The sequence below is a fragment of the Mastacembelus armatus genome, chromosome 24 (genome assembly GCF_900324485.2).
Source record: "Mastacembelus armatus chromosome 24, fMasArm1.2, whole genome shotgun sequence".
Classification (NCBI taxonomy): domain Eukaryota; kingdom Metazoa; phylum Chordata; class Actinopteri; order Synbranchiformes; family Mastacembelidae; genus Mastacembelus; species Mastacembelus armatus.
The window spans coordinates 58,367-86,142 of record NC_046656.1 but is presented as its reverse complement, the minus strand read 5'-3'; the positions used below and the strand labels follow the sequence as shown (position 1 = coordinate 86,142).

The following is a 27,776-nucleotide window of genomic DNA, read 5'->3' as shown; positions in this document are numbered from 1 at the left end:
TCTCAGAACAGTTATAACTCATTTGAGAGCCTCACTCTTAGTCTCTCACATCCAAAGTGGAAAACACAAAACCAGTTCTACTTGTCATTGTGTACCGTCCACCTGTCCCTTACTCAGAGTTTTTAACTGAATTCCCTGACTTTCTGTCTGATTTAGTGCTTAGATCAGATAAAGTTATTATAGTGGGAGATTTTAACATTCATGTAGATGTTGAAGATAACAACCTCAGCATTGCATTTAATTCTATATTAGATTCAATTGGTTTCATTCAAAATGTTAATAAACCCACCCACTGTTTCAATCACACCCTTGATCTTGTTCTGACCTATGGCATCGAAATTGAACATCTAATAGTTTTTCCCCCAAATCCTGTTTTGTCAGATCATTCTTTGATAACTTTTGAATTTAAAATGATGGATCATGCAGCGTTCGGAAGAAAATTCCACTACAGCAGATGTTTATCCGACAACGCTGTTAATAAATTTAAGAAAATGACTCCATCTTTATTTACATCTATGCCAAGTATAAACACAGTGGAGGGCAGCTGCTTCAATCCCACTCCCTACCAAATTGATCATGTTGTTGACAGCGCTGTAACCTCACTGCGTGAAACGCTTGATTCTGTAGCCCCTCTGAAAAAGAAGTTAGTAAATCAGAGAAGACTAGCCCCATGGTATAATTTACATGTTCGTACCTTAAAGCAGGCATCACGAAGGCTGGAAAGGAAGTGGCGTTCCACAAATTTGGAGGAAATTTTTCTAGCCTGGAAAAACAGTCAACTAACATATAAAAAAGCTCTCCGTAAAGCCAGAACTGCATACTATTCATCACTAATAGAGGAAAAAAAGAACAATCCCAGGTTTCTTTTCAGCACTGTAGCCAGGCTGACAAAAAGTCACAGCTCTGTTGAGCCCAGTGTTCCCTTAGCTCTCAGCAGTGATGAATTTATGAGTTTCTTTACAAAAAAAATCACAACTATTAGAGATAAAATTCAGCAGATGCTTCCTATACCTGCAATAAATGAATCTTCTACTACAGTAGCTCTTGAATCATCTGTAGGACCTCAGTTATGTTTAGACTGCTTCTCTCCCATAAATCTCTCTGAATTTACATCAGTAGTTGCTTCATCGAAATCATCAACGTGTCTCTTAGACCCCATCCCGACTAGACTGCTTAAAGACACCCTGCCATTAATGAACTCATCTTTATTAGACTTGGTAAATTTATCTCTAGTATCAGGCTACATACCACAGGCCTTTAAGACTGCAGTAATCAAACCTTTACTCAAAAAGCCTAGTCTTGATCCAGGAGTCTTGGCTAATTATAGACCAATATCCAACCTGCCATTTATTTCTAAAATCCTAGAAAAAGCTGTTGCTAAGCAGCTATCAGACCACTTACACAGGAATGAACTATTTGAAGATTTTCAATCAGGATTTAGAGCACATCATAGTACAGAAACAGCACTGTTGAAAGTTAACAATGATCTTCTCTTAGCCTCAGATAATGGACTTGTTTCTATACTTGTCCTCCTAGACCTTAGTGCTGCATTCGACACCATTGACCACAACATCTTATTACAGAGACTGGAGCATGTGATTGGTATCAGAGGAACAGCGTTAAAGTGGTTCCAATCCTATTTATCGGACAGATTCCAGTTTGTTCATGTCCATGATGAACCTTCCACACAAACCAAAGTTAGTTATGGAGTTCCACAAGGCTCTGTGCTAGGACCGATTCTGTTCACCCTGTACATGCTTCCTTTAGGATATGTCATTAGGAAGCGCTCTATTAATTACCACTGCTATGCAGATGACACTCAGTTATATCTATCTATTAAACCTGTTAACACAAACCAGTTAACCAGACTTCAAACCTGTCTAACTGACATCAAGGCCTGAATGACCAGTAACTTTTTACTTTTAACCCTCTGGGGTCGACGCACGCGCCGGCGCGTTTTGACGCATCTTTTTCTGATAAGGCCGGAACAAACTTAAATTACTCCGTCAATTCTGATCGTACAGATAAAAGAAGCATATCATTCAAATCTGTAAAGGGTCTAGTTTTAGTGGTATACCATCATAATAACAACAACACGTTGTGCTTTTTTTAAATAAAGAAAGCCGACAGGGTGCGCTCTCGGACTTTTCTGTCTCTGCCATTTCTCTTCACAGACGCGTAAATAAAACAACCAGAATCTCAGCGAATACTTGGCTCATAAAAATAAGAATTATATGGCTAGAAAGCTTGAAATGTTTTCTTTTGAGTGAAACAATTCAAGTCAAAAACAAATCATCACTTTTGATTTAATCCGTATGAACGTAAGGAGAAGTCCGTTTTTTCCTGTCTCACCTCATTACAGGTAATGCGGTCCCGCCTTGTACACTGTCCACTGTTCACATGTAAATAATCTCAGGTGAACCAGGTAAATATGTGCACGCCCCCGAGAAATGACACAAAATATCAAACTTCATCATAGAATTTACTCACTTTTTCGACGCGTTTGGATGATGGCGCGTTACACACGTGAAGCGGCGCTCCTTACATTCCTCACAGAGACAAATAGTTTAGCTTGTCCTCAGAGTAAAAACACTAATTTTAACTCAAATGAGGATCGTTTGGCTCCTCATTGTGTTGTATTGTACAGCACTAATCCGTCCCATCTACATTGACTGAAAGGCTCATTATGCGTGGCTTTGTCTGGACGTTCAGTGCGTCTTTTGTGTTCTCAGGTAAATCACATGACTATTCATCCTCAGACACACCCTCTTGCATATGGCCTTTCTGGACAAAAAGTGTCTTAGAAAATTTAAATCAGTGTATTGTTTACTGTGAATGTGTGAACAAGATGACATTCACAGCACTCTGAAGTAAACACTTTAGCCTACAACATGCTGGTCTCCAAGGTCTTGTGAACCAATGTTCTGTTTGTGTTTTATGGTCTTATTTCAGTGAGTAAAAAATTGTAGTTTTTCACTAGCCATATGCATAAACACTTTTTTCTCAAAAACACAATAATGTATAAACTTGCTGCTCACATATTATTGTAGCCAATTTTGTGCTGATTACAGTGTTATCAGACTTTAGACATTAATATGTTTAAAAAACACTGAAAAAAGCACAAATGTCAGGACATGTCAAAATTTGTCCAGGCCCCAAAAACCCCCTCAGACCCCAGAGGGTTAAACTCAGAGAAAACAGAAATTATATTTGGGCCAAAAAATCTCAGAAATAACTTTTCTAAAATTATAGCTACTCTAGATGGCATAGCCCTGGCCTCCAGCACTACTGTAAAAATCCTTGGAGTTATTTTTGACCAGGACATGTCCTTTAACTCATAAAACTCATAAAACAAATCTCTAGAACTGCCTTCTTTCACTTACGCAACATTGCCAAAATTAGGAACATCCTGTCTTAAAATGATGCAAAAAAACTAGTCCATGCATTTGTTACCTCAAGGCTAGATTACTGTAACTCATTACTATCTGGATGTCCCAGTATCTCCATAAAAAGCCTCCAATTAATCCAGAATGCCGCAGCCAGAGTCCTGACAAGAACTAGCAAGAGAGATCATATTTCTCCTATATTGGCTTCTCTTCATTGGCTCCCTGTAAAATATAGAATAGAATTTAAAATCCTTCTTCTCACATACAAATCCCTTCATAATCAAGCTCCTTCATACCTTAAAGACCTCATAGTACCATATTATCCCAATCGACCACTTCGCTCTCAGAGTGCAGGTCTACTTGTGGTTCCCAGAGTTTCCAAAAGCAGACTGGGAGGCAGAGCCTTTAGTTATCAAGCTCCTCTCCTGTGGAACCAGCTCCCAGCCTGGGTTCAGGAGGCAGACACTCTCTGTACTTTTAAGGCTAGACTTAAAACCTTCCTCTTTGACAAAGCATATAGTTAGGGCTGGCTTTAGGCAACCCTGAACCATGCCTTAGTTATGCTGCTATAGGCCTAGACTGCCCGAGGACCATCGGTGCACTGAGCTCCCCTACCCTAACCCCCCCCCCCTTTCCTTTCCCCTCCCCTCTCTTCCTCTCCTCCCACCTCATGTATATTCCACCATTGAATGTCACTAACCTTGTGCTCTCTCTCTCCCCTAGTTTGTGCTCTCTCCCTCTCTCTCTGTTCTCTCTGTACCTTCTGCAGGTGTCCCTGGTCCTGGAGCTGTATATCGCTGATGTGCAGTTACTGGTCCCACCAACCTGCAGTGTCTATTTGTTGTTTATTGTTTCTGTTCTTTTCTCTCTGCTCTATCCACTCACCCCAACCGGTCGAGGCAGATGGCCGCCCAAACTGAGCCCGGTTCTGCTGGAGGTTTTTTCTTCCGTTAAAGGGAGTTTTTCCTCTCCACCGTCGCCAAGTGCTTGCTCATAAGGGATTTGCTTGGTTTTTTGTTTTTGTAAAGTGTCTTGAGATGATTTGTATTGTGATTTGGCGCTATACAAATAAAATTGAATTGAATTGAATTGAATTCTGTGGACCGTTTGTCCAGCCTATTCTGAGTTGGAGCACTGTGGCATCTATTTGTCAGGCTTTTTCGGCATGAGAACAGGTAAGTCACAATGTTACTGCATACCACTGTGTATTTCAGCTTTACTGCATTGCTCTGTTAGCAGAACAAACTATGACCACGGTAATGCAGATGTTTCATCAATCCCATTTATTTGTAAATATGTAACTCTATTTTGTAAGGTTTTATTTTTTTATTTTTTTTTTAGATATTTCCACCCCTAAGTTTTCTTTGGGGTGGCTTCTTTTGGGGTAGCAGTAATACTATAAAAAATATAGTCAAATACCAATTGGACTATATTCAACACAGTTCGAACAGTGTAATTTCATATTGAGAGCTCTGTTTTGTATTTTGTTGGCCAATGTGTAGTGACTGTTTGACTAAATATATTAATTTGACCACAAGTTATAGTGTCTGGTGGAAATATTTTCTTTTGTTGCCTATGTTTAAAGTTTTGTGAGTGTTAGAGCATTTTGCAAACAAAATTAGCCATTTTGGCCCGTGTGTTTCAGTTTCAGCCTGTGTGTTAACTGTAGGGATGTCCCGATCAGGTTTATTGTGCCTCCGATCCGATCCAAAGTGCAAGTTAGTTCCTACAGTCAGATGTGAGAGAGCCCCCAGTCTTCACGGGTGAGGGGTCAGCCAAGAATACTGTTTGTGAGTGGGAGGAGCTAATAGAAGTGTACTTCGGGAAACGAGCCACACCCATGAAGGAACAGTACTCCAAAATTATGTCTAAACTAATGGGCAAAGCTAAAGATATTGTTAGAATAACCCTGAGAAGCAGTCCCTCCCTTGAGCCTCAAGAGAACCCAAATGTAATTTATGACATTCTCAGACAACATTTTGGTGAGGTGGCTTATTCATGCATGCCCATGGCTGATTTCTATGGCACAGTTCCAGTGGCAGGTGAGACCCCTGTAGAGTATTGGGTTCGACTGAATAAGGCCATTGATGCAGCAGAGGAGGGCCTGAAGAGGTTCGGACGGCGCATTGAGGACCCTTGCCAAGAAGCAGTGATGTTTGTTAACCCTCTGGGGTCGACGAACGCGCCGACGCGTTTTGACGCATCATTTCCTGATGAGGCCGAAACAAACTTAGATTACTCCGTCAATTCTGATCGTAAAGATAAAAGAAGTATATCATTCAAATCTGTAAAGGGTCTAGTTTTAGTGGTATACCATCATAATAAAAACAAAACGTTGTGCTTTTTTTAAATAAAGAAAGCCGACAGGTGGGAACACCAGGATGGATTTGACCTCAGGGTTCTATAATATCCCAATGGCAGAGGAAGACAAGAAATACACGGCATTTACAATCCCGATGGGGCTGTATGAGTATAAAAGAATGCCATAGGGCTTATGTAACAGTCCAGCCTCATTCATGCGAATGATGCTCAGTATATTTGGAGACCTGAACTTCAGCAGTTTACCGTGCTACCTTGATGATCTGCTCATGTTTTCTTCAACTGAAGGCTTTGGAGAGGTTGGAGATTGTGTTCCAACGGCTGTGGCTTCATAACCTCAAACTCAACCCATAGAAGTGCCACCTGATGCGATCGTCAGTCAAATTCCTGGGTCACATTGTGAATAGTAATGGAGCTGCTGCAGATCCAGCAAAAGTCGAGGTAATCTCCAAAATGTCAAAGGCTGACCTGATGGAGGATGATGGTTGTACACCATCAGTGAGGAGGATAAAATCCTTCCTTGGAATGGTATTCTACTACCAACACTTCATCCCACATTGCTCTTCCATAGCCAAGCCACTGTTTGCTCTTACTGCTGGGCAAAAGAGAAGGGGGAAGGCGAAAGAAAATTCAAATGCTGGTTCATACAGGAAACTCAGACCCTCTGATTGGACAAATGAATGTGCTGATGCTTCGTCTAACCTTAAAGAGCAACTTTTGAACTGTGCTGTTCTCAAACACCCAGATTTCTCTCAGCCGCTAATCCTGTTTTTAGGTCTTACAGAAACCAGCTGGAGAAGAAAAGGCACGTCCCATTGCTTTCGCCAGTAAGACCCTGTGCTGTTCTCAGAGAAAGTGCCCAGCCCATGAATTCCTACCCTTAAAATGCAGCATGTGTCATGAACTAGGGCGTGGTCAGGAGCAAACTTCACACAAAACTCAGGAGTGAGGGAAAAAGGGGCTTTATTGTACAAAAAAACGAAGTTAAACAAAAACTAACACACAAAGCAGGAGCACGTGAAGCATGAACATGACGACAAAGACAGGGACTCAAGGGAAACAAGGCATGAGGGTCTGGGTCACACACTTAAGGAGACGCACCAGACCAAACAAGAAAACATGAACATGGAAGTTAAGGAACACAAGGCATGAGGGTCTGGGTCACACACAAGAAGGACTCACAGACCTAGGGGGAAACATGGACACGAAAATCAGGGAAGGCAAGGCATGAAAACACAAGGGCATAAAACATGGAATGGGACAAAGACACTTGAACAGAGGGGACAAAGCATGAACAAGGTAACAAGACAAAAAACCTGAATCCAAAAGAAAGCTAGACGAACACACAAAACCTGGTGAGGACACACAACAGAAAACCAAAACTACTAAACTTAACCTTGGGGAAACAAAAGAACAAACCGTGATCAAAAGGGTCCAAAAACCAAGGAAACAAGCAGGGTAGAACGTGGCAACAGAAGTCAGGCAGAAGTCAAGGCGTGGGACGTAGGTAGCAGACGAGGTAAGGCAACAGACATGGTACAACGGACGTGATCCAACAGACGAGGTGAGACAACAGACGACCTGGCCAAGGGCAGTGACTAAAACAAGGTACTTAAAGTGAAGGACAAAACAAGGCACAGGTGAAGACAATAACTAATTAGGTCAAAAGGTCAAGGGAACAGAAAACAACCAAAACAAAATCCTGCCATGATCCTTCAAAATAAGACAAAAAGGAAGTACAAAATTGCGGATCATGACAGCATGTGAGAAGTTCAGTCATTGGTTAAGAGGCCATCCATTCACAGTATGGACAGACAACAACCCCCTTACTTATATCATGACAAAACCAAAGCTTGATGCATGTGAGCAACGCTGGGTGTCCAAGCTTGCTCCTTACAAATTTACTTGAAACACATACCTGGCATGAAGAACATAGTGGCTGATGCACTCAGCCAGAGACCCCTTTGCAAAGACAGTTGGTCATCGTCTCATCACAGAGGAGTATAGCCGCCTTCTTACAGAGGCTGAGGGTGTTAGCCATGATGGGATTCAAGATGCCTTTCGTTTAAAGGTCCAGTGTCACCAAGTGAGGAAGTCTCAGTGTAGTTCTTCAGGGGACAGATGAAGACCCTGCATCTGGTATCTTTTTCTGGCCAAAGATGGATTCTGAAGTGAGAGACTATGTCAAGTGTTGTCGAAGGTGTATTCTAGCCAAAACACCAGACCCCTCTGCTCGAGCCCCACTTGAAAGCATCAGAACTTCTGCTCCAATGCAGTTAGTGTGTTTGGATTTCTGGAGTGCGGAGGATAGTAGGCAACATTCGGTGAATGTGCTAGTCGTGACAGACCACTTTACAAAGCTGGCTCATGCCTTCCCGTGTATAAATCAGACTGCAAAACAAGTGGCCAAGAAGCTGTGGGATCATATCTTTTGTGTGTATGGGTTCCCTGAACGAATCGACTCTGATCAGGGAGCTCAGTAGTTCAGCTGAACTACTCAAACTATCAGGAGTGTCAAAGTCAAACACAACACCATATCATCCCATGGGGAACGGAGGAACTGAGAGGTTTAATAGAACACTTGGCAACATGCGCCGATCTCTACTCCTCAGAGAGAAACACCAGTGGCCTAAGCAGATGCAGGTTCATCCAGAGCCAGTCACAGATACTCATGATGAAGAGCATGTGGTTAGGACACGGGTGGGTCAGTAAAAGGGTAAACCGACTTATTGAGTCTATGGTTAGAAAGCCTCTTGACTTCAGGCAAATAGCAAACTCAGTCACTGCGTTTGAAACTGTAATTAAGACTGATGACCCTGAAGTAAAGAAAGAAGCCATTGTAAATGTAATAAACACTCAAGGCTCACTGCACGGGACAGACAAACTTATGGCTTACTTTTCAGACTGGAAGAAACTTCGCAGAGCAGTTGCTTGGCTGCTAAAACTGAACCACAAGCTGCTAAAAATGCGACTGACACAAGGTACAATGCCTGAAGACATAAAACATCCATTACTTCTTGCTAAAGACCAAAATGTTGCTTCACTCATATTGAAGGATTTACATCAAAGGCTTGGACATTGTGGGCGAAACCACATATTATCTACATTGAGAAGGAAATACTGGATTACAGGTGCCACCACAGCTGTGAGAAAAGTGGTCTTAGAATGTCACTTCTGCAGGAAATACCACGGGAGAATGTTGGGACAAAAGATGGCTGATCTACCAAGGGAACGGATTTCACCTGATAGTCCAGCATTTACTAACACAGGAGTTGACTACATTGGACCAACAGAGGTGAAAAGGGGAAGGAACACTGTAAAGCAGTACGGTGTAATCTTTACCTGTCTGGCTAGCAGAGCAATTCATCTCGAAATGGTCAATTCTCTTGACACAAATACTTGTATTAATGCTTTGCGCAGATTTATCTGCAAGTAGAGCATTTCTGGTCAGACAATGGAACAAACTTTATTTGACCCAAATAGAGAGCTGCGTGAGGCACTGGCATCACTAAATCATGCAAAGATTCAAGGTGTGCTGCATCAGAAAGGTATTGAATGGAGTTTTAATCCCCCTTCAGCATCTCATTTTGGTGGTGTTTAGGAACGAGTCATCCGCATGGTGAGGAAAATCCTTGACACTTGATGATGATGGGTTCCATACAGTCTTGTGCAAAGCTGAGGCAATCCTGAATAACTCACTCAATGAATCACTAAACTGTCTGATGACCCACTTGATCTTGAAGCACTTACACCAAATCATATTCTGTTGCTAAAGGCAAAGCCGGCATTACCTCCTGGATTATTTGATAAAAATGATTTGTACATCAGGAAAAGGGATAATTGCAATACAAAACAATATTAATAGATTAATGCCTTCTGACCCATTTAAAGGTCAAATGGTGTTTCTAGCTGAAAGTATGCTGACACAATTAAAGCTGAAACAAACAAAGTTGAAGAGGATTTGAACATTCCCCCCATTCATTTCTATGGGAAAATTTTCCGACAAAACCTGGAATATCTCAGAAAATATAAACGATATCACCGAAAAAAGTAGAAGTAACCCTCTCCTCATCGAGCTGAATGCGACGGTGTTTGAATGACGTTTCTACGTCGAACGGTGTAGAACTAGATAACGACCGAAACATGACAGAATAAAAATAATAAAGAGAAAAAAAAGAGAAAAAAAGAAGAACATAGAACAAAGAACATTTGCACAGCAATCCCAACAATAATAAAGAGAAAATGAAGAACATATCTTGGGCTTGCTGTTTGCACAGCAATCCCAACAATGAGTTTTCCTTTTTCGTGATATAGCAGTTTGACATGATGAATTCTTGTCTATTTCTAAGTGCATGCCCAGTGTAAACATAATGTTAGCATAACAATATTCTTTTTTGTGACTATGAGTGGAGTTGAGCTGAGACTGTGGGTAATGACCCTGAACACAGTGTGGAATAGATTGTATAGTTCATTGATCTAGGAATGAATAGAAACTTGAATCGGGTCTTAGTTCTCAGCCTGAAGTCTTCTCTATGTTGATGGACTGATAACTCTCTTGCAAGTGTCTGAATAACCCCAGAAATACATCTCTCTTTTTTGAGCCTTTATAAACAGAATTGGCCGACACATGGTCAGTCAAAATTCAGAATATTTCGTCCAAGGGATGTTGAGTGTTTGTCCAAAATTTGGTCCAGACCACATTGTTGGACAATTTTATATTCTTTCTCTGTGTAGACATACAATACACAGAGCACTAAAACTGCTGTTGCTCTGCATGCTGCTCAATGGATGGACAATGGATCCTACATTTTTCATAATTCAACTCAAAAGCGATTTTTTTGTCAGTAGCATTCACACAACTTGTAACACAGACACTGTGTGTCTAGTAGAACTAACCATAACAAGAACATTTAGATCTAAGTGAACTGAAACTAAGCATACTTTTATATGCTCACAAATACGAACCTGTACACTGGAGAGTGTAGTGTACTGATAAGCCTTAAGGACCAGGTAGTTAGCCTCAATGTCTATCAAACCCAGAAACATGTATTTCCACCAGCGCTGCTTAAGAATGGCCAGCAAGTTCCCTTCCCCTGGTAAGACAGAGAGACACACAAGGAAGATAATGAAAATACTAAAGTGCCAGTCTGTTAAATATATGTGAAGAGGATAGAGAGCACACACTCTGTTTATGCACTGTTTAAGGTCTTCCAATACACAAAGCCCATTTTATAGTTTGGACCTATATACACACAAATGCCTTCATATATACAGTGGTGTTAAAAGTGTTTCTTATTTTTTTGCATGTTTATCACACTTTAATGTTTCAGATCATCAAACAAATTTAAATAATAGTCAAAGATAACACAAATAAACACATCATGCAGTTTTTAAATGAAGGTTTTCATTATTAAGGGAAAACAAAATCCAAAACTACATGGCCCTGTGTGAAACAGTGTTTGACAACAAAACAACATAAAACATAACTTAACTGTGGTTAAGTTACACACCTGAGTTCAATTTCTCCAGCCACACCTGTTCGAAATCAAGAAATCACTTAAATAGGACCTGCCTGACAAAGTGAAGTAGACCAAAAGATCCTCAAAAGCTAGACATTATGCAAGTGTCCTTTGGACATTATGATCCAAAGAAATTCAAAAACAAATGAGAAAGAAAGTAATTGAGATCTATCAGTCTGGAAAAGGTTATAAAGCCATCTAAGCTTTGGGACTGCAGCGAACCACAATGAAAGCCATTATCTATAAATGGTGAAAACATGGAACAGTGGAGAACCTTCCCAGGAGGACCAAAATTACTCCAAGAGCTCAGTGACAGCTCATCCAAGAGGTCACAAAAGACCCCACAACAACATCCAAAGAACTGCAGGCCTCACTTGCCTCGGTTAAGGTCACCATTCATGACTCCACCATAAGAAAGAGACTGGGAAAAAATGGTCTGCATGGCAGAGTTCCAAGATGAAAAACTGAGCAAAAAGAACAAAAAGGTTCGTCTCAGTTTTGCCAGAAAACATCTTGCTGATCCCCAAGACTTTTGGGAAAATACTCTGTGGACTGACGAGACAAAAGTTGAACTTTTTGGAAGGTGTGTGTCCCATTACGTCTGGCATTTCAAAAAAAGAACATCAGGGGCTGATCTGTCTAGGGCTGTTTTGCTGCTTCAGGATCTGGAAGACTTGCTGTGATAAATGGAACCATGAATTCTGCTGTCTACCAAAAAATCCTGAAGGAGAATGTCTGGCCTTCTGTTTGTGACCTCAAGCTGAAGCGAACTTGGGTTCTGCAGCAGGACAATGATCCAAAACACACCAGCAAGTCCACATCTGAATGGCTGAAGAAAAACAAAATGAAGACTTTGGAGTGGCCTAGTCAAAGTCCTGACCAAGTCCAATTGAGATGCTGTGGCATGACCTTAAAAAGGCAGCTCATGCTCAAAAACCCTCCAATGTGGCTGAATTACAACAATTCTGCAAAGATGACTGGGCCAAAATTCCTCCACAGTGCTGTTGACAGGCTCATTGCAAGTTATCACAAATGCTTGATTGCAGTTGTTGCTGCCCAACCAGTTATTAGGTTTAGGGGGCTAACACTTTTTCACACAGGGCCATGTAGTTTTGGGTTTTCTTTTCCCTTAATAATAAAAACCTTCATTTAAAAACTGCATGATGTGTTTACGTGTGTTAACTTTTATTTGCAATTATTTAAATTTGTTTGATGATCTGAAACAAAGTGTGACAAAGAGCAAAAAAAAAAAGAAATCAGGAAGGGGGCCAACACTTTTTCACACCACTGTACATACATACAAACATACCGTATATTTGCAACATGTACTGCTGATCTCAAATTAATCGTTCAATTACAGTCAGTGACTGATCCAGTGCAGTGGTCAGGCTCATCATACTGCAGTTGGTGTCACACAACATAACCACAAAACACAACCACAACAACAGTGAATACAAATCCACATGTCGTAAAACTCACAAAAGAAAGTGGAACAAACACATTTTAGAAAACACAACAACAAAAGTGAAAAAGATAAACTGTAAAACATTCCAAAGGACACAAAAATCTGTCGAAAGAATCAGCCAAAACATAATTCAAAAAACACAGTTCACAAAATCCATTGTCTGAGAAAATAAATTTTACAAAAACATTTCAGAAAATACAAGAACAGAAAGAACATTTTACAAAACACATTCCATATAAAATAACATTTTACAACATACAACAGAAGATTTCATTAAAATGCTAAATACAGTAGCAAAAAAGAAAATGCAACATTTGACAAAACAATATACAGTATCTCACAGAAGTGAGTACACCTGTTAGAAAGTCAACAGGCGTAGGGTGGAGCTCTGCGCATGCGCACCTCGCTGCAGTCTGCCCATGCTCAGCCTAGGAGCGCAGTTACCCTAAAAGAAGCTGATCTTAAATTGGTAGTGGTCCATTTGCAGTGTTCAGTTGATTCCTTTGTTGCTTGCTGTAATCCTGTGTGTTTGGCTGGACCCTTGGGTGCGGTGTGCGTCATTACCGAACAGTAAGTTCCGAAGTTCATATTGTATTATGAATGATTAGCAGCGCGACCGGGTGACTCGCGGTTACATAACGCTGCTAAGTAACTTGTGTTGGGGAACTAATACAAGCGATTGCATACCGCCTGTGCCGGGATGTTGTTATGTCGTTAATATTGATGTCACTTGTGTGAACGGTTGGATGTATCTTACAGATGTTTGTGACATTATAGTAGTGTTAGCTGGGAAGTGTCGATGTATGTTATGTGCCTTAGTGCAGTTCCTTAACTGTAAGGATATTGTTCGCCAGTAGATGGCGGTGCTGTTATACCCTCCATGTTTAAGTACTGATGTTAAGTTATTGGTATGATTACATCTGTAATAGTGTGGGTGGCCATATTGTATATTAATGTGTATTGTTCATTCGTTTGTAGACCACACCCACACCCACCTGCATACCCACATCTGTGTACTTCAAGGAGCTCAATAAAGGATTTGGAGAAGTATCATATCGGCAGTGTTCTTATCGACACTCCAGGGTGACACTACCTTCATACGGCTATGCACCCATACAGTCCACCTATCCTGCTCTTCTCATAACCTTCGAAACAACACCCCTCACATTTTTGTAAATAATTTATTATATCTTTTCATGTGACAACACTGAAGAAATGACACTTTGCTACAATGCAAAGTTAGTGAGTGTACAGCTTGTATAACAGTATAAATTGGGGTCGTTATCATGCTGGAATACTGCCCTGTGGCCCAGTCTCCGAAGGGAGGGGATCATGCTCTGCTTCAGTATGTCACAGTACATGTTGGCATTCATGGTTCCCTCAATGAACTGTAGCTCCCCAGTGCCGGCAGCACTCATGCAGCCCCAGACCATGACACTCCCACCACCATGCCTGACTGTGCAAGACACACTTTTCTTTATACTCCTCACCTGGTTGCTGCCAGACACGCTTGACACCATCTGAACCAAATAAGTTTATCTTGGTCTCATCAGACCACAGGACACGGTTCCAGTAATCCATGTCCTTAGTCTGCTTGTCTTCAGCAAACTGTTTTCGGGCTTTCTTGTGCATCATCTTTAGAAGAGGCTTCCTTCTGGGATGACAGCCATGCAGACCAATTTGATGCAGTGTGCGGCATATGGTCTGAGCACTGACAGGCTTGACCCCCCACCCCTTGAACCGCTGCAGAAATGCTGGCAGCACTCATACGTCTATTTCCCAAAGACATTGGGCCCAATTTGGACATTTTCACTTAGGGGTGTACTCACTTTTGTTGCCAGCGGTTTAGACATTAATGGCTGTGTGTTGAGTTATTTTGAGTGGACTGCAAATTTACACTGTTATACAAGCTGTACACTCACTACATCACATTGTAGCAAAGTGTCATTTCTTCAGTGTTGTCACATGAAAAGATATAAATTATTTACAAAAATGTGAGGGGTGTACTCACTTCTGTGAGATACTGTATATAACATTTCACAAAGCACAAAAAACCTTTCACAAAACAGCAAAAGTGAAAGCAAATTAAAATTTAATACAACAAGAAGAAGACATTTCAGAAAACACATCAGCTAAAACAGAAAACAAAAAACACAGTCATAGAAAAGGTAGTGACAACACAGCTTACTCTTGACTGGACAGACACCACGTCACACAGCTGATACTGCATGGAAGTAAAACTTCACTGATACACTGGATGCTGATATTAATATGATGTCATTTTTGATAATATGTGAAGATACCAAAATGCTAACACAATGATTGAAAGAATCATTACTGACAAAAAAGAGCAGCTTCTTTCTAACAAGCAACAAAGTACCATGGTACCACAGTGGTTGTGTTATGTATTTGTTCTGTTGTTTTGAGAAATGTCTTTCTGCATTTTGCATCTTAGAGCCATTGTCCGTGTGTGCCAAATCCTCCAGTATTCAAACCTGAACTGTGAATATTCAACTACACGGTGTAAAAACCGTTTTATCCAGAGGTGTTGCAGCTAGAGGTAGTCGTACTATTGTGAATAACATTGATTTAAAAAAAAAGATCTTTTTCTTGTTACATCACATTCTGGATACCATTCAGTATATGTTATAAATGTTATGCCATCAGGTATGTTATACTATTTTTTAACTTTGCTGTTGTGTTTTCATTGATTGCTTTTCATTGTTCATGATAAAATAAATATGTAACAAATATTTCTGTTACATACAATTTAAAATGAGCTTGTGTTTTAACATGCACAAGATTTAACGGTGAAAGAAGCAAAAGAAAGGTTTTAGGGTGATTCTCACCCTAGTTTGTGGTTTTGCACTCCTTTTTGCAGTATTTGTAGAGTTTACCTCAATCCACACACACAGCACACTTGTCTGTACCTTGCCTGACTGCCAGTGTGGTGGTGTAGACCAGAAACAGCAGGATGTAGTTGAGAAAGCTCTGGAACACTGGTGTATTAGCATGGAAGTCATTAGCCAGGTACTTGCTGGTCAGACCGACGCCACAGATTAACAAGGACAGGACTTGACCCAGGGCCAGGGTAACCAAAAGGTCTCTGAAAAGTTCAGGAGACAGAGAAAGGCTCATCAGTGTTTAATTAAGAGTAATTTTACATCATGATCATTAGGCAATATGACAGTCTCAATATTAACCAGTTTTGAATCAGCCACTATTAGCTTCTTTATATACCTGCAACAAATGATTTTTGGTCACTTGGGTGCAGCAGAAATTAGTCCTGAAAAAAGCACCTATATAGATGTGTAGCACCTAGGAGAAGTTAATAAACCTCTCTCTATTGGTCATTATTTACTTGTTTTATGTTCTAGTCAACAGAAATGACTTACCTTTGTGTACTCTGTTATTGGCAATAGTTTGATAGTAATGTACTACGTACAATGTGCTTATGTCGAGGATAACCAGGTTGTTTAGTTTTGTTGTAAGTGATTGGGGGACTGAAGTGTCATGGCAGTGGTCCTGTAATATGATTGGCTGGGGGGCGGGAGCGAGAGAGAGAGTGGGGAGAGGCTGCGCTCAGCAAGAGTGAAGAGACAAGACGGAGACGATCAAGTAAAAAAGAGTAGAGTCTTTGCAGCGTTATTTGTGCTTGGGACTTTTATTGTTGTACATGCTACAGCATCGTAAACTGCAGTACCATAAGACGCTGATTTTGATGTGTATTTAGTTCAGAGTACGTCGACGAAGAAGTTGACGTGTGTGGACTAGCATTTTATGCTAACTAAAGTAGCTAGCTTCGGAAGACACTCGCTAGACTCCCAGACCCAGATAGCGCTCCAGGTGACCAGGAGAAAGCCTGGCAGCTCCTCTGGCGACGAGGGAGAAGGCTGACTTTACCTCACCGTATGAACTGATTCCTGTTGCTCACCGCGGTTAGCTGTGAGCTCACCGGTAGCAGGACACTCCATCCCCTACAGCGCAGAGGTGCCACGCTTGGACATTGACATTGACTTTGCTCGTATGTGAGTACTCCAACATTTTTTATTTCTGCTCGTCTGAGTGAATGGGCCTTCACGTTTTGGTCACTACGTTCCCGAGCGTCGATCAGGCCTGCAACAGGGGGTTGATATGATTCTGTTTTGTGTGTGTGTGCGTATGTGTGCGTGGGCCCACAAGGTTGTTGAAGCTAAAAGTACCTGTTGAAGTGTATAAAAATTTCTCTTCTCACCCCTATGGGTGGTGTGTGTCTTCCTCAATCTCGGGTCCTCTATCAGAGGGCTGGGAGTTTGAGGGTTCTTCGCAGTATCTTAGCTGTTCCTAGCACTGTGCTCTTCTGGACTGAGATCTCTGATGTTGTTCCTGGGATCTGTTGGAGCCACTCTCCCAGTTTGGGGGTCACAGCCCCGAGGGTGCCGATTACCACGGGGACCACTGTTGCCTTCACCTTCCACATCCTTTCTAGCTCTTCTTTAAGCCCTTGGTATTTCTCCAGCTTCTCGTGTTCCTTCTTTCTGATGTTGCTGTCACTTGTTTGTCCACCACTACTATGTCCGGTTGGTTAGCCATCACCTGTTTGTCGGTCTGTATCTGGAAGTCCCACAGGATCTTAGCTCGGTCATTCTCCCTCACCTTTGGAGGCGTGTCCCATTTTGACCTTGGGACCTCCAGCCCATACGGCACAGATGTTCCTGTACACTATGCCGGCCACTTGGTTATGGTGTTCCATGTATGCTCTGCCTGCTAGCATCTTACAACCTGCTGTTATGTGCTGGATTGTCTCAGGGGCATCTTTGCACAGCCTGCACCTGGGGTCCTGCCTGGTGTGGTAGACCCCACCTCTATCAATCTTGTGCTCAGGGCCTGTTCTTGTGCTGCTACGATCAGTGCCTCTGTGCTGTCTTTCAGTCCAGCTTTTTCCAGCCACCGGTAGGACTTTTCGATATCAGCCACTTCTTGTATCTGTCGGTGGTACATGCCGCGCAGGGGTTTGTCCTGCCATGATGGTTCTTGCTCTTCTTCCTCTGCATCGGGCTTCTGTTGCCTGAGATATTCACTAAGTATTCCATCGCTTGGGGCCATCTTCCTGATGTACTCATGGATCTTGGTATATAATATATATATATATATTTTTTTGTCAACAGGATTAGATAAAGAGTTTTTTTTTTTCCTTAAAGAAGGATAATTCGAAATGTAAGGTGGAAGTAAAGTATAGGTATTTGTGTCTGTTTTAAAGGGTGATGTAGGTTCTGTTTTTTTTTTTTTGCTTTTTCTTCTTTAGTTATCCAATTAATGAACCTATATTTTGGGACGTTTGGTGTGTTTAAGGCACATACTTTTAATTTGTTAGTTGCTCAACTCAGTTTAATAAAATTTGAGTATATTTGTGGGGACATAACTGTTGTTGTATTGGTGTATTCGTATGTACCTAGTTTAAACTCTATAAAAGAAGAAGAGTAACAAAGAGAAGGGGTTTTCAACTATCAATACGGGGAAGTTTACGAACTCAGGGCGTGGTTCTATGGTTAAAGGACACAGAAGCGCTACAGATGGGTGACTAAGGAAAAACCTGAATGCTTTCACCCCTACAGTGAGAGGATCTGGTGGCTCTTGTATGCTGTGGGGCATTGTGCTGCCAAGAGTTGGGTCCACTTGTCCCCTTGGAAGGAAGGATTGCAGCAAACCAATACAAAGTTCTGAGTGATCGCATTTCTTTCCCGGTGGGAGTGCTCCCTTCAGGAGCAACATCACCCATTCAAAGGGCAATAAATGGTCACTGAATGGTCACTTTTTAACATTATTTTTACCCTGTTTTAAACAAATAAGATTTACGTGAGGGATTTTTACTTTTAACAGCTAATCTGGCCTGTTGAGTGATTACAGTCATGGATCGTTTATTTTTCAACATGTCTGGAAAAGAAAACACATTTGTGCCAAAACTGCCTGATATATCTTCAGGAAATCAGTGTGATACAAATAAAGATTCTTGCTCTGAAATCTGACAAAGGACTTCACAACACGCTACTGTTCAGATCCAGTGGTAAGAAGGCAAAACCTACTATCAATAATAAATGCTATGTTTACCAAAATGCTACTCTGAACCTGGACAATACAGTGTCTTTCCCAAAACTTTCAAAAGTGGAAATTGATCAAAATGAAGCCACCTGGCATAAACTTGGTGCCAAAGTATCACAGGAATAGAAAGAGGAATGGAGCTTATGTAGCATCATCAAACATACAGCTCAGTAGCAGGTTTCAACCACTGTCTGAACTAAACTCTAATGAGCAAGAAATGTCTGCTGTGACACTAAACAAGCACAAAAAAGTAGTAATTTTATGAAAAATAGGAGCCATGAAACTGGACCTGAATACCTAAACAATAGAGAATATAGCAGGGCATGTGTAAAGATGTCGCCAGTGTGTGTGGCTTGCCGTCTACAGCCTACTTGGCTGTTTGTCATTGTGCTGCTTCTACTTCTAAACTCAACATGTCTCAACTATATAGAAGAAGAAGAAGAAGAAGTACTTTATTAATCCCCAAGGGGAAATTCAGTTGTTACAGCAGTTATTAAATTTGAGATTATTTAAATTATATTGATTAACAGTAATTCATAAAGTAATTAATAAAGTAATAAAGTAATGTGTGTATGTGTGTGTGCATACATGCGTGTGTGTGTGTGTGTGTGTGTGTGTGTGTGTGTGTGTGTGTGTGCGTGCGTTATTGTTTATATTGAGGAATTATAGTCTTATGGCCGTGGACACAAAAGACATCCTGAATCTTTCAGTCTTTGCTTTAGGAGGAATTAGTCTGTGGCTGAATGAACTTCCATTCACCACAGTTCCTCATGAAGTGAGTGGGCGGGATTGTCCAATATGGAGTTTATTTTGTCCATCATCCTCCTCTCTGCCACAGCCTCCAGGCTGTCCAGTTCCAGTCCAACAACAGATTTTGCCTTCCTGATTAACAGGAACCAGAAGAAGATGATGGCATCCTCCACTCCGATGTATTCTTGATATGCAAACTGCAGGGGGTCCAGAAATTCAGACACTTGGGACCTCAGGTGTTGCAGGACCAGTCTCTCAAACACTTTCATGACATGTGATGTTAGCGCTACTGGTCTGAAGTCACTAAGGGTACTGGGACGGGTTCTTTTTGGTAATGGGACAATACAGGAAGTTTTCCATTACTTACGCACCTTTTTGAGCCTCAGAGAGAGGTTGAAGAGTCTCTGAAAAACCTCTGCAAGCTGTCCAGCACACACCTTAAGTACTCTGGGACTGATCTCATCTGGTCCTTTTGCTTTGTTGGCCTTTAGTTTAGCTAGTTCCTTCCTCACCTGTTCTGTGGCAAAGGCTGGGCCTGTGTATTGTGTTGATGAGGAGTCAGATGATGAGGGCAGGGGAAGAGTTATTGGAGGTGAGGTATACTTCAATGTTGTATGGCTGCTGATAGAGGAGATGGTATCAGTGGGCAATGGGGAGGCAGCATTGGCAGAGATGTTGGGTGGGGTGATGTGAAGAGACCCCAAGGCATCAGCTAAGGTGGTGTAGGGAGGAGGGATGGTGTGTGAGGACAATGGATCAGAGTAAGAAGCAGAGGTGGTGTCAAATCTATTAAAGAACAGGTTAAGTTCATTAGCAAACTTTGAGTCTCCTTCCACAGCAGTGTGCGACTTCTTATAACCAGTCATTATTTTCATCCCATTCCACACCTCTTTGATATTGTTCTGTCTCAACTTGTGCTCTACTCTGTCTCTGTAGAGCTGCTTTGCCTCCCTCAGCTTCCTCTTGAGTTCCTTCTGTGCGGCTCGGAGTTCCTCCTTGTCTCTTGCCATGAATGCCATCTTCTTCTTATTGAGGAGGCCTTTAATTTATCCATGGCTTATTATTGGGGAAACAACGAACTTTTTTGGATGGAACAATATTGTCCTCACAGAAGTGGATGTAATCTGTGATGCAGTGAGAGATGCCTTCGATGTCCTCACCATGAGCGTCCATGAAAAGGTCCCAGTTTGTAACCCTGAAGCACTCCTGCAGGGCCTCCTCAGCATCCTTTGACCAAACTTTCACATACCTCTTGGTAGCAGACTGCTGTCTTACTACAGGCTTGTATGTTGGTACTAAATATATTAAGTTGTGGTCTGATCCACCCAGTGGGGGTAGGGCTGAAGAGCTGTATGCCTCCTTCACATTGGCATAAAGGAGATCAAGAATCTTATTTTCTCATGTTGCACAGTCCACATACTGTTTGAAGTTAGTCAGAGTTCCCGAAATTCTGACATGGTTAAAATCCCCATTAATTAGTATAAGGGCACTGGGGTGTTTTGTCTGGAGACCAGCAACAACTGTGTGGATGATGTCATATGCACTCTGTGCTGCAGCTGATGGAGGAATGTAAACAGTCACAACAGTGGCGTGTGAAAACTCACAGGGCAGGTAGTATGGCCTCAGTCCAACCACCAACAGCTCAATGTCTGGAGTACAGATACAGTCTTTCACTGTTACATGTCCAGGGTTGCACCATTTAGAGTTCACAAAAACTGCGAGGCCACCTCCTCTTTTCTTGCTGCTCTGTTTGCCTCTGTCCGCTCGCACTAGTGAGAACCCAGGCAGTTCAAGTGAGCTGTCCGGTATATTTTTATTCAGCCAGGTCTCGGTGAGGCAAAGAAAGCTACACTCTCTGTACTCTCACTGGCTGCTAGCTAAAGCTGTAAGTTCATCCACTTTGTTGCAGAGTGACCTCACATTCCCCACAATAATTTTTGGGAGAAATGGTTTAAATCTCCTACGTTTTTCTCGATGCTTCACTCCTGCTCTACAGCCCCTCTTGCGCCTCCTCAGGTCTTGGGGGATTTCAGGTTTTATACCAAGAAGCAGACTTGTTCCCTTGAGCGCTAACAGTTGCTCCCTTGTATAGATGCCGGTGCCACAGAAACATATATTTTCTGATGCAGTTTCCATAATCTCCATATGTCCTTCCACAAGAATTCGAAAAACCCAACTCATCCACTTTCATCCGTTATCAGAGAGAAAGCATAGATCTTGATTTGACTTGGATTAACAGAAGATAATTCAGTAAAAAAACTTGCAAAAAACAAACAGAGGAGCTGCTGTAACAGGCTGCCACCTAACAGGCGCCATTCTAGAATTTACTCATAGAGGTATGTCTATGTCTATGACAAGCAAACATTGCTTGATATTTGAATTTCGAAGGATCAATTAAGAAGGATCTGAAGGAAGCCAATGCCAGCTTTCCTCTGCCTTTGTCTGCCTTTATCCACTATTCCAGAAGACCTACGCTGATTACCTCTCTCTGGGCTCTCTCTTTCGGTGACTTGGAAATCAAGATGGTGTGCTTATCAGTACCTGGTGTCTTATGCTGTGCCCCGTTCTACCATTTTGGTCATTATGAGCTGGCTCGGGATTGCTACTTTCCCTGGTATTGTGTGGAAAAAGCTGTACTGCTGTACTGGATTTGGCCCATGCTACCTGCCTTTCATTTAACTCTGTTCACCTTGTACATGTACATGCTTCCTTTAGGCAATATTATTAGGAAGAACTCTATTAATTACCACTGCTATGCAGATGACACTCACCTTTATCTATCTATGAAACCTGTTAACACAAACCAGTTAACCAGACTTCAAGCGTGCCTAACTGACATAAAGGCCTGGATGACCAGTAACTTTCTACTTTTAAATTCAGAGAAAACAGAAGTTATTGTATTTAGGCCTAAAAACCTCTGAAATAACTTTTCTAAAATTATAGCTACTTTAAATGGCATAGCCCTGGCCTCCAGCACTACTGTGAAAAACCTTGGAGTTATTTTTGACCATTTTGACATGTCCTTTAACTCACACATAAAACAAATCTCTAGAACTGCCTTCTTTCACCGGTTCTTTTCAGAATCCTGACAGAGTCCTGACAAGAACTAGCAAGAGGGATATTTCTCCTCTTCATTGGCTCCCTGTAAAATACAGAATAGAATTTAAAATCCTTCTTCTCGCATACATGATCAAGCTCCTTCATACCTTAAAGACCTAATAGTACCATATTATCCCACTCTGTGCAGGTCTACTTGTGGTTCCCAGAGTTTCCAAAAGCAGAAGGCAGAGCCTTTAGCTATCAAGCTCCTCTCCTGTGGAACCTGCTCCCAGTTTGGGTTCAGGAGGCAGACACTCTGTGTACTTTTAAGGCTAGACTTAAAACCTTCCTCTTTGACAAGGCATATAGTTAGGGCTGGCTTTAGGTAATCCTGAACCATCCCTTAGTTATGCTGCTATAGGCCTAGACTCCCTGAGGACCATTGGTGCACTGAGTTCCCTTACCCTAACACTCCCCTCCCTTCCCTTCCCCTCTCCTCCTCTCCTCCCTCCCTCACATGTATATTCCACCATTAAATGTCACTAACTTTGTGCTCTTTCTCCCCTAGTTTGTGCTCTTTCCCCCCTCTCTCTGTACCTTCTGCAGGTGTCCCTGGTCCTGGAATTGCTGATGCGTAGTTACTGGCCCCAACCTGCAACCTGCAGTGTCTATTTGTTATTTATTGTTGTGGTTCTTTTCTCTCTCCTCTATCCACTCACCCCAACCAGTCGAGGCAAATGGCTGAGCCTGGTTCTGCTGGAGGTTTTTTCTTCCGTTAAAGGGAGTTTTTCCTCTCCACTGTCACCAAGTTGGGTTTTTTTGTTTCTTGTAAAGTGCCCTGAGATGATTGTATTGTGATTTGGCACCATATAAATAAAACTGAATTGAAATGAATTTAATTGAATTTTAATATAGTTTCATCTCAGTTTAGACTTGGGTTAGACCTGGTTTAGACCTACTTTACCATTTTCAAATGAATGAAGTCAAGATTCTTGACTTCATTCATTTGAAAATGCATTGTTTCAGATTTTATTAAGGTAAGAAAACCTTTATTTGTCCCGCAGTGGGGAAATTGCGTTGTTGCAACGGTAAGTACAGTACACGGCAGAGTGCTAGAAGTAGCAAGATGTGTGACAAATAAGAAATTAAAAATATAAAAAAATATACAAAAAAATACTAAGTGGAATAAAACTATGAAGCTACAAAAGATAAGTGTGTAGATATGTGCCTATGGGTATGTACAGTATATGGACATCTATGGATAAATAAATAAATACCAGGTAAAGTGACTACAGTATATTGCACTGATAGTGATTCACCTTATAATACAGTATTGTACATGATTACAGGAGATGGATGACAAATGTACAGTTAGTAGTGATCATTGTAGAGTCTGACAGCAGCATGAAGGAAAGACCTGCAAAATCTCTCCTTCACACAGCGAGGGTGGATCAGTCTGTCACTGAAGCTGCTCTCCAGGGCAGACAGGGGGCAGATCTGCAGGGGGTGAGACTCATGTTCCAGCATCGATGTTAATGTAGTCAGGACCCTTCTGTCCCTCACCTCCCTCACTGAATCCAGAGGACAGCCATGGAATTGTGAAGTGTTGGGGTGATGGGATGGGCCAGAGGTGTGAAAGGCTGATGGAGTGGGACATTGTCCAGGTGCTGGGGAGAGGGCATGCAGCTGCGTAGGGGGAGGAGAGGGTGATTGATCAAACCTAAGGAAATGCAGATTTTGATCGTTATCCCACTGCAGATCCCCCTCAGGCCTGGGCGTGGGGTGCCTTGAAGCCTGAGATGATCTTTAGCCTCCGCTACACCCCACTGATGTTCTGCTGCTGCAGCTGCTCCTCCATCTTTCTCCTGTAGCTGGCCTTCCCCTCTCTGATCTTCCTCCTCAGCTCCTTTTGTACAGTCCTCAGCTCCTCCTTGTTCCCTGATCTGAAAGCTCTCTTCTTCTCCTTCAGGAGAGCTTTGATATCAGGGGTAATCCATGGCTTGCTGTTTGGAAAACACGGTACCGTCCAGAAGGGTACCGTGTTTTCAAAGCAAAAGTTTATGTAGTCCGTCATGCAGGGTGTGATGATGTTGACGTCCTCCCCATGTGGGTCGTAGAGCTGTCCATGGGTGTTAAAGCAGTCCCTCAGAGCCTCCTCGCTCTCAGCAGTCCACCTCTTCACCACATGTGGCACCACAGCCTGCCTGTGCACAACAGGTTTATACACAGGCTGCAGATGGACAGTGTTGTGGTCACCTCTCCCCAGGGGAGGGAGGGACGGAGGATGAAGAATATGCATCCTTGGTGTTGGCATAGAACAAGTCCAGTATTCCCTCACTGAGCAGTGTCCTGGTTTGCACCATCTCACATTAACAAACACAGCCAGACCCCCTCCTTTCCTCTTACCACTGTCTTCCGTTCCGCTTGTCTGTTTTGTTGGGAATGGACCTCACATTTCCCATGATCACGGAGGGGAGGACAGGTCTAAATCGCGTCTTCTTTTCCCGGAGCTTTCTCCCAGCGCGGCCGCCTCTGCGTGTCGGGGTACACTACAGCGCTCCGCAGCGCGATCAGCTGTTCCCTGGTGTAAACAAAGAAAGCGCGGGGTCCGCCACACATCGTAAACAAAGAAAGAGTAAAAAGACGCAGGAGCTGTTGCAACCAGCAGCCGGCTCTCACTAGCGCTGGAAGTTAAAAATTAAGTACTTTGAATACTTAAGTATTTTTGAAAGCACATACTTCAGTACTTTAACTAAAGTAATATTTTGACTGAGCAAGTTTTACTTGTATTGGAGTAATATTTGACCAGGAAGATCTATACTTTGACTCAAGTAGTGAAGCTGAGTGTTTTGTCCACCACTGCATATAGTTAGTATTACAGTTCTTTGTAAAAACAATTCACCTACTGGCTTAGATATTTCTTGTTCATGTTGACCTGATTTCATTCTTTCATTCTAGTGTCTAGAAATTTGCCAGTGACCTTAATGCCAAGACTCTCCCAATCCCCCTCAGCCTGTGTGGTCTGCTGACTGAGCTCTGCTGATTGTGAAAATCAACCATTTTGATTGGTGAGAACAGGTGACACATTTTACTTCCATCTTCCCACTCTCCTGTTTGTGTGTTAGAGACACAACCTCAACAAAACCAGTTTGTACAGTGTCCTGCAATAAGTCCTCTTTCATGAAAGTTATAATATTCAGATTTTGTTGTGTTTTAGAAAGGTGTTGATTCAATGACAGGTTCGTGTTGGGGGTTGCGCTTTGTGTTGTGTGTTGTATTCTGTTCATTTGCCTGACATTGCTTGCATATGAGCGTGCTTTGTTTTGTTTGCCTACTTTCATAACATGCTTATAACAATAATATCCCTGTGTCTCTGGTAGCAACAATAAGATAGCGCGCGCACACACAGACAGAAACACACACTGACAGAATTGCTCTACAATTTAGCAGCCACGTAGCCTGTCTCAACAAGACAGGACAGAGATGAAAGACGAGCAGATGGCAGAAAAGGGTAGGGGAACAAGGTTTGTGTGTGTGTTCTCATCCAACGCGGAAGTTTGCAAGAAAGAAGTGAGGGTAAGGTAGATGGATAGAAACGGATGCGGCAACAGCGACAGCGGCAAGACAGCAGCCATTGTGCAACACAGCATCAGCGCAGGCTCTTAAAACCACCATGGCAGCGTCCTCTTGTGCCAACAGGCAGCAAATCAGCACACTATGTCAGGGCGCTGCTCAAGGACTGCAGGTGCAGGATTGCCCCAACTGAAATTATTGAACATGCACCGCACACGCATGTTGGTATGTTGGTGTAAAAGGATGACGCTGTATGGTTGTTACCCTGACATCTGTTGCACAACGTGCGTCCTGCAGTATCACACGGAATATGAGGAGCCTGATGTTACAGGTTGTGTATGTGGAAAAAAAGGAAAACGAATTCCCGTCTGCAGTGAAGAGCCGCGGCTCCGGTTCTGACAACGTGAAAAGAAAGAGATACTCGCCACATATAAACGCGGTCATCATCCTCTTACCTGGTCAAGACCTTCCTGATTCGCTGGTAAAGACTCAGCGCAGGGGTGCCCGTACCTCTGGGAACGCTCTCAACAGTGGAGACGACAGAAATCATCCTGCCACAGACGCAGCGAAGCTCAGTACATTCTGCACCGAGGAGAACCGGAAGATGGGCAGGACGGGGTGCAGGCTCTCCGTGTTGCAGATAGCAGTGCAGTTCAAAGGGAGCAAAGAGCAGCGGAGAAAACGAGCTACTAGATGTAGCTAATGACGAACTACGGTGTTCAGAAGCAGGTTCTGCATTTAATATGGAGAAAATCTACCACAAGGTGGTGTGCTTTCACTCAGACACCCTCATGGGATGAAGACGTAATACATCAGGATGTATGAACATGTACCAACATTACCATCATCACTGTGAAAAAATAAGGTCAACACCCCGGATTCCCTCATCCCCTATAATAGTAAATAACCTAGAAACACCTACACACATAGGTTCCCCTTCCCCTTAATAAAGTTTACCTTATCTTATAACCTGTAGGAAAAATCTTTTTCACCATAGTGAGACCATCTCTGTGAGTTGTTGGGTGAGTTCTGATCTGCAGGTAGCGAAAAATAACTCAATAACTTGGCAGAAAACTATTTAAACCTGGAGCTGGAGATGAACATATTAACAGAAAGAAAATGCAACAAAACACTGACATCACAAGATGATGCCAGGGACCAAGTGTTAACGATTCCAAAGGCAATCACAGTCCATTCACACAGATACCATTCAATTCAATTCATTTGTATAGCACCAAATCACAATACAATCATCCCAAGGCACAGGGGGCAGTCGTGGCCTAATGGCTAGGGAGTCAGACTTGTAACCTGAAAATTGCAGGTTTGAGTCTCAGGTTGGTTGGCACAGAGTGCCCTGTCCACCCTCAATACCATGACTGAGGTGAGACCCTTGAGCAAGGCACTGGACCCCCAACTGCTCCCCGGGTGCCGCAGCATTGGCTGCCCACTACTCTGGGTGTGTGTGCACGGTGTGAGTGTGTGTTCACTGCCGTGTGTATGCATTTGGTTGATTTAAATGCAGAGCACAAATTCTGAGTATGGGTCACCATACTTGGCCATATAAGTACAACAAATCCCTTATGAGCAAGCACTTGGCGACAGTGGAGAGGAAAAACTCCCTTTAATAGAAGAAACCTCCAGCAGAAC

At 42.4% G+C, this 27,776-nt stretch overlaps 1 protein-coding gene across 2 annotated transcripts in view; it reads right to left on the bottom strand.

Moving 5' to 3' along the window:
- The window catches only part of slc35f1 (solute carrier family 35 member F1), a 66,619-nt gene extending 39,800 nt beyond the window's left edge, over window positions 1-26,819 (bottom strand). For both annotated transcript variants that reach the window (XM_026318684.1, XM_026318685.1), the window contains exons 1-3: window positions 26,585-26,819; window positions 15,620-15,795; window positions 10,671-10,798 (exon numbers count right to left, since the gene is read on the bottom strand). In XM_026318684.1, the coding sequence (XP_026174469.1) occupies window positions 10,671-10,798; window positions 15,620-15,795; window positions 26,585-26,679 (399 nt within the window). In that variant the 5' untranslated portion in view covers window positions 26,680-26,819. The remainder of the gene's footprint in view (window positions 1-10,670; window positions 10,799-15,619; window positions 15,796-26,584) is intronic.
- Between the last annotated feature and the right edge of the window lie 957 nt (window positions 26,820-27,776).